The 11,112-nt window shown below is 40.8% G+C and overlaps 1 protein-coding gene across 1 annotated transcript in view; it reads right to left on the bottom strand.

Moving 5' to 3' along the window:
* Positions 1-10,967, bottom strand: part of CRYBG3 (beta-gamma crystallin domain containing 3) — a 134,311-nt gene extending 123,344 nt beyond the window's left edge. Inside the window, exons 1-2 of the mRNA XM_005880202.2 lie at positions 10,938-10,967; positions 10,190-10,296 (exon numbers count right to left, since the gene is read on the bottom strand). Coding sequence (XP_005880264.1) covers positions 10,190-10,296; positions 10,938-10,967 — 137 coding nt within the window. The remainder of the gene's footprint in view (positions 1-10,189; positions 10,297-10,937) is intronic.
* Positions 10,968-11,112: the final 145 nt, after the last annotated feature.

Here is an 11,112-nt window from a genome sequence, read left to right as displayed (position 1 = left end):
CACCTAAGACTTTTTAAAGGATTAAATTAATACTATTTTTATAATTTTTATAAATATATGCACTATTGTAGAAAATGTTACAGTGTCATTGTTAAGTGAAAAAAATTCAAATTTCAAAATACTGAAGAAACCTTTAATTCTCTGTAAAAATATGTATAGGTGTAACCCTAATCAGTTTGGCTCAGTGGATAGAGCGTTATCCTGCAAACTGAAGGGTCCTGGGTTCAATTCCAGTCAAGGGCACATGCTCAGGCTGCAGGCTCGACCCCCAGTAGGGGGCATGCAGGAGGCAGCCAATCAATGATTCTCATCATTGATTTCTCTCTCTCTTCCTCTCCCTTCTTTTCTGAAATCAATAAAAAATATATTTTTTAAAAATGTATAGGTGTTGATACACACAAAGGGAATGATCTAAAAGAACAGTACTTATCTCTGAGTGGGTAGGGTTATGAGTTGTGCTTTTTAAAAAAATTCGCTTGTAATTTCATACCTGTTTTATAAAAAGCATATATTATTATTAAAAATAGATAAAAATACAAAGTATTGTAGGTGATTTTAAAAAACAAATAACAAGTCTGTGGAAAAGTGCAAGGAATAAATTTAAACTAGACAAATAGGAAATACTAACAGTAGAAATATATAATGGTAACTTCTTTGTATCATTGCCAAATAAAATCCGTACCTGCCTGCCTGGAATAGAAAAATCAAAAGTATGACATGAATTCTCAGTTTTGACTGACATAGCACAGTCCAGCCCTCCAGTTAGGGCTGCTCCTTGGTGCTTTGACAATCAAGACAATAAAAGACGGAGAGTTTACAGATCACCTAACTTATTCCCACTTACCAAAATGCAAAATTTTAAATATTTCATTACTTGTCATAACAAGCATGGCATAAAAAATTATGATCTCCCACTAAGGTAGTATCCATATTTTGTATAAATTTTAATACAAAGAGTGAAGCAGAAAATTTCTAACATACATTTGGTAGAAATTTCATGAAACTAGTATTTGTGAGAGCACTCGAATACCATTTTCATGTCATTTCCAGCACTGCCATTTGTGCTACTGGTCACAAAGAGCATATAAAAATCACCCTCCTTAAAAGCATGCTGCAATAATGAAACCAAAACTATTTTACATAAATCTAAAGATTGGCTTTTGATTTAATTCCAAAATTAATAATTATTTTGGCTGGATGAGTAAAGGGAAGTGGGAAGAGGTGCCAAATAGCTAGTCCTCATCCACCATAACCAGAAGTCAATATAAATGTCTAAAGTTTATATATAAAGAAAGGTTAGTAAAGCATTATTTTGACACATGTACAGAAATATAAGAAACAGATTAAATGAAATTAAAACAGCTTCCTCTAAGAGGAGAGTCTCAGGAATGGGCCCACACCTGCCAAATGCTCCACAGGCCCTGTAATAGCTAGTCCTCATCCACCATAACCAGAAGTCAATACAAATGTCTAAAGTTTATATATCAAGGAAGGTTAGTAAAGCATTATTTAGACACTCGTACAGAAATACAAGAAACAGTTTAAATGAGATTAAAACAGCTTCCTCTCAGAAGAGTCTCAGGAATGGGCCCAACACCTGCCAAATGCTCCACAGGCCCTGCATTATCACCTCGCCGCGTATTTTAGCAAGAAGAAAGATTTGTGGGATGTCTGCCTTCCCCACAATCTGCATGAGTGCTCTGAGGCAAAGACCATGCTGCACTGTGTTCACTGCTGGATTCCCAGGGACTAGCACAGTGCCTGGTGCAAGTGGTACTAAATGAATTCTTGGTAAACACTGGTGAGGTTTTCAATCAAATGATGAAAATGACAGGATCATATAGAGAAATTAACCAATTCATTTTCATGTGTGACTTTTCCAGTAAAACAAAAGTCCTCCTGATCTACCAGGTATAGGGCATATTTCTTTATTTTGTACCCTATGGAGTTCTGGCTGGTATGCTAAAGTTGGAAGAGACCTTAGAGATGAAGGCCACCTCCCTCACTTTATAACCAGAATCTGAGAGGGCTAATGACCTGCCAGGGTCACACTGCTTCCTCAAAGCAGATGAAAGGGATCTCACCTTGAGTTGATATTTTTGAGGCTCTGTTAACTCCACTCAGTTTCACATTATAGACTATACCATATAAACCTCACTCATACTTGTAGCCTTTGGCGGTCAAACAACCCTTTCACAGGGGTCGCCTAAGACCATCCTGCATATCAGATATTTACATTACGAATCATAACAGTAGCAACATTACAGTTATGAAGTAGCAAAGAAAATAATTTTATGGTTGGGTCACAACATGAGAAACTGTATTTAAAGGGCCAGAAGGTTGAGAACCACTGATATAGAGGAATTAACCAATGCATTTTCATGTGTGACTTTTCCAGTAAAACAAAAATCCTCCTGATCTACCAGGTATAATTTCAATCAAATGATGAAAATGACAGGATCATATAGAGAAATTAACCAATTCATTTTCATGTGTGACTTTTCCAGTAAAACAAAAGTCCTCCTGATCTACCAGGTATAGGGCATATTTCTTTATTTTGTACCCTATGGAGTTCTGGCTGGTATGCTAAAGTTGGAAGAGACCTTAGAGATGAAGGCCACCTCCCTCACTTTATAACCAGAATCTGAGAGGGCTAATGACCTGCCAGGGTCACACTGCTTCCTCAAAGCAGATGAAAGGGATCTCACCTTGAGTTGATATTTTTGAGGCTCTGTTAATTCCACTCAGTTTCACATTATAGACTACTACCATATAAACCTCACTCATACTTGTAGAAAGTGTCAAAATATCAAAGTATCAAAATATCATTCTGCACTATAAATATTAGTTCCATGTATTTATAGCCTTAATTGTAACTTTTCTCACTTGAACAAATTAATGGAGTTCATTCTTTCTTTGGGGAATTTTTGCTAATGCAGGGTCATACATTTTTTGGTTTTCTTTTCCTCTTTTATACACAAATATTCATTAGGTTTTAAACAATTTTTTTCTCAAATAAGTAATTCACATACTTTTTAAATATAAAAAGGTGTAAAATGAAGTCTCCCTTCTCTTCCTCATTCCTTCACCCAGTCTTTCATCCCTTCTAAATAGTTCACACAACACTAGTAATAGTTTTTCATACCTTCATTTTTTTATATACAAATAGGAACATACTATACACAATGGTTTGCTTCTTGCTTTTTTTTTTAGTTTAATGTATCTTGGAGATATTTCCTTACCAGCACATAAAAAGGTTTCTCCATACTTTTGACTGCTGTGTAATAATATTCCATTACATGGATATACCATGATTTATCAGCTTTTTTTTTTTTTTTTTTTTAGTTTAATGTATCATGGAGATATTTCCTTATCAGCACATAAAAAGGTTTCTCCATACTTTTGGCCGCTGTGTAATAATATTCCATTACATGGGTATACCATGATTTATTGATTAGTCCACTACTGATGGGACTTGACTTTATTTTTCACCTTCTGATTATTAAAACTGCATTACAATGACTAAACTTGCAAAGGCAACTTTGGGCCTGCTTGCATATTTCTGATGGATCATGGGATTCCTACAGGGAAATTGCTGAGTCAGAGTACATGAATGTATTGACAGAACTCATCAAATTTCCCTCCCAAGAGGTGTATCAATTTACACTCCCACCAGCAGTGTATGAGCATCCCCATATCAAACTCATTGTGCTCATCAAATAGGTGAAATATGGCATCTTGCTATAGTTTCAATTTGTATCTCTATTGGAGAAGATTGACCCTTTCTGTGTTTAAATATAAATTTATAAATTGTATAAATATATACATTTTATTTTCCTTTCTCTCAATTGCTAGGACTATACATTCTTTTTTGTACAGAACACTGACCCAGGCCATCTGGACAGACATCCAGCGGCATGCCATTGTCTTTTATTTGCATTCCAAACCATTTTCTAAAGCCAGACTTTTTTTTACGGGTCTTCCCAAGTTAAGCAGAGGAAGCCGTCACATCATGCTGTAGGCTTTGAATTCAGGAAGGAAAATTTGACTCCTGACTCTATCACAGATGCTTTGACACTTCCGATTAGCTATTAGACTTCTCCAGGACTTAAGTTATGTATCTGTAAAATGGAGCAAAGATATCTCTCTCATAAGGTTGCTCTAAGTATTAAGTGAACACATATGAAGGGGTGGGCAAAAGAAGTTTTACAGTTGTGAGTATATGTGAAACAGTTTATTCTCATATTATTATTTATTCATTATTGTATCATTTTTCATTGGAACAACTATAAACCTACCTTTGTCCACCCCTGCATTTAAAGCCCCAAGCACAGGGCTTGGGTCTGATTAGGGCTTCAAGAAAGAGTGGTTTAGCTTTTTTTTTTTTTTCTTCTTCAAAGAATGCCACTCAAGAGGCTTTCTCCATTTTATTTCGTGGGGAAAAGAAAACAAAGTCTTTCCATCACATATGAGATATATATTTGGTGGTTTAGTTTTTGTCATCGCTAACCTGGTTAGGCAAAAAAACACCTGACCAGGCAAACAGCCGTTCCACTGCTTTGGGATACTTCCAGTTAAGTACTCCAGGGGTTCAGCAGTGAGGCGCAGTCCTGCTGGAATTGTGCCATTACCTGGCCATTCAATACTGCCAACTAAATAAATACTAAGAATTGAGTTATTTTGGTCACAAAGCTTCAATCTGTTTCTCTATCAACATCCAGCTATCGGTGTAAGGATCTCCACTCTGCTGGCATGCTGATTCCTGAAAGGGTGTGCTTGTCTGCCTCCATCTACAGGACTGGCTGAGCCTGCAGCGTCAAGGAGCAGCAGGCAGGAGGGACAGAGGGAAAGCTGCCCCTCACCTGCGGGCACAGTTCCCTCACATTGCCCCCTGTACTGGGTTGGCAAAGGATGCAAATGAAACCACGCTCAGGGAAAATGGTTTAATAATGTGAGAAAATATTTTGAAAGCTCAGTTAAAGTTCTCACACAATATTTGACAGTATGTTCTAAACCAAACAAGCCACACACACCAAAAACATGTTTGGCTTATAATGAGCTCATCTTGAGAAGAGACATGCACATGTTTATCTCCATGAACTAATACCTCTTTGAGGACAGTTTTGGTCATTCATTCCTCTTTGTATCCCCACTGCTTAGCACCATACTAGACACTAACAATCACTCAAATTAATGAACTGAAATGACTCAAAATAAATATGACTTCCTTAACTTTTATTTCATGCTGATGCTCTTTTAATAATCTGGGAGATAGCCCAGATTATTTTCCTGAGTTTAACTTTACATCAACCCGTGTTTTCTTGCTAGCAGAGTTGTATTAGCATATCTAGGCTTCAGTGAAATTCATCAGAACTCTAGTTAAGAAATATTTTATCTTGAGAGAATAATATTTTCCTCTTATTTTACAAAATTTGCTATTACCTTATTAATGGAAAAAAAAAACCTACCCAAAAATGTTATAATTGTTTTAATATAGTTAGAAGCTCTGAGTAAATTTACTGCAGGCCAATTGGAGGTACACGTGCACTCTGTAACACATCTAGTGAACAACTGAGTTAGTTTTCAAGGCATGCCCTCAGCAAGAAACAGAATCTTCAAATTAGCCATCTGGCATACACCCTGCTAACCCCAAAAGGAAAAAAACCTCCACAGTTTCAACTCTCTAAAACAGCCTATATTTCTACTCTGCTGCCAAGAGTAGATTCTGTGCTTTCCATTAACCTGGGAGCTCAAGATTCTGAGAAAAACACAGTACTGAGTACTTCTAGAATTTTCTAGTCTCCTTTAATTACTGCAGGTCTGGACTGCTGATGTGGTCTTTCAACATCACATAGATATGTCCTATTCAACTAAACTAGTTACTGATTACCCTATCCTATATAATAAAAGCCTAATATGCTTAAGTGTCCAATCATCCGTTCAACCAATCAAAGCGTAATATGCTAATGATATGCTAAGGCCGCTCAACCACTTGCTCTGAGGTGCACTGACCACCAGGGGCAGACAGTCAACCAGTCACTATGATGTGCACTGACCACCAGGGGGCAGAGCTCTGACCGATAGGTTAGCTTGCTGCTGGGGTCTGGCCGATCGGGACTGAGTGAGACAGGCCGGACATGCCCAGAAGCTTTCCTGCAGTCCCTCCCCAGCTGGCCAACCTTCCATGTCCCTCCCTGGCCCCAATCGTGCACTGGTGGGGTCCCTCGGCCTGGCCTGTGCCCTCTCGCAATCGGGGTCCCTTGGCCTGGCCTGCGCCCTCTTGCAATCCAGGACCCCTCAGGGGATGTCAGAGAGCTGGTTTCGGCCCGATTCTGCAGGCCAGGCCAAGGGACCCCACTGGTGCACGAATTTTTGCACCAGGCCTCTAGTCTATATAATAAAAGCCTAAGTGACTGTTACAGTGGAACGACCAGAATGACCGGTCGCTATGATGCGCACTGACCAGCAGGGGGCAGACGTTCAATGCAGGAGCTGCCCCCTGGTGGTCAGTGCGCTCCCACAGGGGGAGCGCCACTCAGCCAGAAGCCAGGCTCATGGCTGGCGAGCTCAGTGGCGGTGGCAGGAGCTTCTCCCACCTCCGCAGCAGTGCTAGAGAGCAGCGAGCCAAGTGGTAAGAAGCAGCGAGCAGGCAGGCAGTAAGGAGCGAAGGATCCCAGACTGCGAGAGGGCACAGGCCGGGCTGAGGGACCCCCCGCCCCCAGAGCACGAATTTCGTGCACCATACCTCTAGTCTTCTAAAATGCTTTCAAGTCTATGAAATAGAGTCACCATGAACATTCAGAGAACAAACCTCCCTTCCTCATATAACTGAAATGTGGTCAACACTTGAACTTGAAGGCCAACAGATCTCATGCATCAGGGGCACTACTGACCATTTTTATAAGAATATCTCCTACATAACCAGCCATTTAGCATCCTGGCTTTATCCATTTAACACCCTCACCTATGGTGACAAGCAAAAATTCTCTGAACTTTAAACTGAGAGGCAAACATTGTCTGGAGACATTTAAGATCCTCCATGTTTCTCAATGCTTAAAGATGGGGTGTGTACTACCCCTAGCTGAAAACCACTCATAAGTGCTTTAATGCTCCACCAACAAACAGAGATTCACTCTTCACCTGACCCAGGCAAAGGAGACACCAGGATAAATATGACACAGCCCATCTTTGAGTCTAGTGATGCTGTCTTACCTTCTATCAATAACACTATATTGGGACACTCAAAGGAACAGCCCAAAAGAATATATCTAAAATGGTACATACTGTCACCCCTCCTTGAGCAAAATAAATAAAGGTCCAATTGACTTAAATATTAATGTATTTTGAAGGAGCTCAGAAGCCTGGTGTGAGAAAAAATATCAGAGCTTTGGAGTCAGTTAGAAAAACCTAAGTTCCAATCTCACCCCTCCCTGGACCTTATTCCTCTCATAATTTGGGGTAAATCACTCTCTCTTCCACCCACCTGGGTGGTGTTCAGGATTACTCCAATGACTAGAGGATGTTGCTGGCAATTAGTGGGTGGGGTCACAGATGCCAAATGTTTTGCCAAGGACAGAAGAGTCCAGTTCAAAAAATAATTGTTCCAGGCTGGCTAGTGTTCCTCAATGGTTGAGTGGTGACCCATGAACCAGGAGGTCACAGTTCGATTCCTGGTCAGGGCACATGTCTGGGTTGAGAGCTTGGTCCCCAGTGGGGGCGTGCAGGAGGCATCTGATCAATGATTCTCTCTCATCACTGATGTTTCTATCTCTCCAAAAATCAATAAAAAAATATTTAACAAAAAAGAGAATTGTTCCACCCAACCACCAACAGTGTCCACCATAAGAACTGTCTCACCCTCAGTTTCCTTAATTATCAGAATAGTGGTAAGCATTCCAACCTTCCAGGCTGAGGGTGAGGTTTAAATGACATGCTCTAAGTAAAAGTACCAGTCCAGAAGTGCACAGTCAGCCCTTGAAAAATGCTGTTCTCACCTTCCTTTCCCCCTCCTGAGTTGCAAACATTGCATAGAGCTCATTATAAACAGATCTGTCATATATGATACCAGAGGCCCGGTGCACAAAACTTGTACATGGGGGGCGGGTGGTTCCCTCAGCCCGGCCTGCACCCTCTTGCAATCTGGGATCGCTGGCTCCTAACCACACGCCTGCCTGCCTGATTGCCCCTAACCGCTCCCCTGCCTGCCTGCCTGATTGCCCCTAACTGCTCGCCTGCCTGCCTGATCGCCCCTAAATGCTCGCCTACCTGCCTGACCACCCCTAACCGCCTCTGCCTTGCCCCCGCTGCCACAGCTTCATCAGGAAGGATGTCCAGAAGGTCGTTCAGCTGTCTGGTCTAATCAGCATATTATGCTTTTATTATTATAGCTAGCAAAGAAACAGAGCAGAGCATTTTCTCAAAAGCGGGGAAAATTAGTAGGCAGCTATACTCCAAATTTCACATCTTAGCAGTATCTGTTTAACAGGCTTTTGCAAAAATTCTCCAAATTTAAAAAAATATATATTTTCATTGATTTCAGAGAGGAAAAGAGAAGAGATAGAAACATCAATGATGAGAAATATTGATTGGCTGCCTCCTGCATGCCCCACACTGGGGATCAAGCACACAACCGGGGCATGTGCCCTGACTGGGAATCAAACCGTGATCTCCTAGTTCATAGGTTGACACTCAACCACTGAGCCACGCCAGCCAGGCAAAAAAATTCTCTAAATTTTTAATTGAGAATCAAACACTGTTAGACCTTTACAAGCCAGTTTCAATCTAACTTTTTACCACCTTTTTCACTCTGTCTCACTAATGTGCATAGCCTCTAACAGATCCTAACCACCTGCTAGTCCTTGCTCAGCCTAGAAGACCTGTTCCCAATTTATCTTTATCTTCCTGGCTCAATTCTCTACCTATAGAAACACCACGAATGCCTCGAAGGCTCCGTTAAAACCTCTACCACAAAGCCCTCCATATTCTCCCCTATTACTTCTAATGAGTATGTTCCTTGTGTGCCATAAACTGGGCTAAACATTACAGCAGTGATTTTCAAACTGGGTGTCACAGAACTCAGACTTTTCAAGTTTCCTATGTAAAACTTCAATTGCAGTTTTCATTTCTACACTGGCGTGGGCAAAAGTAAGTTTACAGTTGTGAGCATGCAAAACAGAGTATGTATTCTTATTATTTATTAATTATTGTATTATTTTCCATATGAACAACTGTAAGCCTACTCTTGACAACCCCTGTATAACCTAAAATAAAAATATAAGCACTTTCTGGATCTGGTCAACCACCCAAGATATGAGGGCTGACGAGCAATTGGAATGCCCACACCTGAATTCGTATATACAACAGTGTTCAAGCTAACGTGTTTTTTTAATTGCTGAAGGTTAATGAGACTAGAACAGCAGCAAACTCAATACACAAATGATGTGTTCACAGCACATGGAGAGCAAATAACTTACAGCACACCATGGAAGCTGTGCATCCCTACTCCCAGGCACTGCATGTCTGCTAAATGGACCCCTCTGCCTCTAAAATCACCAGCACAGAGGTAAACCTGGCCCCCATTAGGACTAAAAGTTTTTACTGCCTCTAAGAGACACAGCCAAAATACCCTTTCAGATTGAAATAAGATCACAGTGACAAATCGCAATTCTGTTTCCAATCTTGTTAACACCAGGGTGTTGGGTTACTAGGACATTTGGTACCACTAAGCATTTCCATTTGTTTCATTAAACTTTCAATAAAGGCTTTGTTTGTGTTTATATCCTTGAAAAGAAAGATTTAAGCTCTCTTAAAAGGTAAAACACCCACACAAAGGATTATCTGCTCTCCCCATAACATCTGGCAAACTCTAAAAAAGATGAAGACAAAATTAGTGTTCATATAAGCACAATTAACATTTTCAGTGTCAGCCAGTCTGTGCCTATCTGGAGACAATGAGAACAGAGAAGTGGCAAGTAGGCAAGAGACTAGTTGGTAGAGTGGTTAGCTCCAGAGAGGAGATTAGATGTGAGAAGTGCCTAAAAGCCCAAATCCCGGAGAGAGGCAGGCAGGGTTTCAGGGCAATTCTGATATGAACCTGAAATCGGCCCACCTATTCCTTTCTAACAGGGCTCAAGTTTCCCAGTTTGTGGAGTCTACCTGGGGTTTCCTTTAAACTCCTCTCCCACATTACCTGACTGTTCCTGTTGTCCAGTGATGCCAGGCACCACCGGCAGGCTGCCCACACCAGCAGATCTGACATTCTGGTGGAGCCCAGTCAGGCTTCCAAACTATTTTTAACTATTGTGTAACTTTGAATTTTAAATGCTCCATTAACAGTCCGGGTAATAAGAGCAGGAACTTCCCAGGAGTCTACCAATTTAGTAGGAGCTTTCTTGGAAAGATGTGGGATTTTATCAACAGGTGGCCATAATGCAAATGGTCCACAAGCAGGGAAACTGAGGAACACACAGCCGACTAGAATCAAATCACAAAACTAAATACTAATGGAACCAGCTCAGTTACGGAGTTCTGTTTCTCGAAATCCACTTTTCCTTGAAGCCCTCTAAGTCTTTAAAACCTGAAGTGAATACAGCTATCTGGGGCCCGTCCTTGTAATCACATGGGTTACACACTCGTCTAGCGCAGTCTGGGGGAGGGCGTTTCAGCCTCTCTTCGCACCAACAATCTAAAATGGGAAGTTGTATTTACTTTAACCCCTCTTCCTCCCTAATGACCAGGAAAAGACTCGGGAAAAGGTTTGGATTGTTTTTTTGTTTTTGTGTTTTTTTTTTTCTTTCAGTGAGACGCGTCAAATACAACACAACAGCCCCCCGCCCCCCCCAAACCAAGCACATAGATTTTATAGCAGGTGGAGGAAGGAGAAAAGATTACAGGGAAGGAACACGTTTTCATTACTGAAACCATGGCAGTTCGAGTACCGTTCCTGGAGGCTGTTTGGTAAAGGGCATGTTTCCGAAGAAAGATGGGAAAGAACGAAAGAAGGCGGCATCATTTACGTCCCGGCAACGGTAAATAAAACAGGCGAGGTGTTTATAAATTGATGAAATCTTGGGGACCCGGTATCACCATTCTTTTTTTTTTTAAATCGTTTTT

The sequence above is a fragment of the Myotis brandtii genome, unplaced genomic scaffold, assembly GCF_000412655.1.
Source record: "Myotis brandtii unplaced genomic scaffold, ASM41265v1 scaffold63, whole genome shotgun sequence".
Classification (NCBI taxonomy): Eukaryota; Metazoa; Chordata; class Mammalia; order Chiroptera; family Vespertilionidae; genus Myotis; species Myotis brandtii.
The sequence above is the reverse complement of the archived record's forward strand: the minus strand, read 5'-3'. Positions and strand labels throughout refer to the sequence as shown.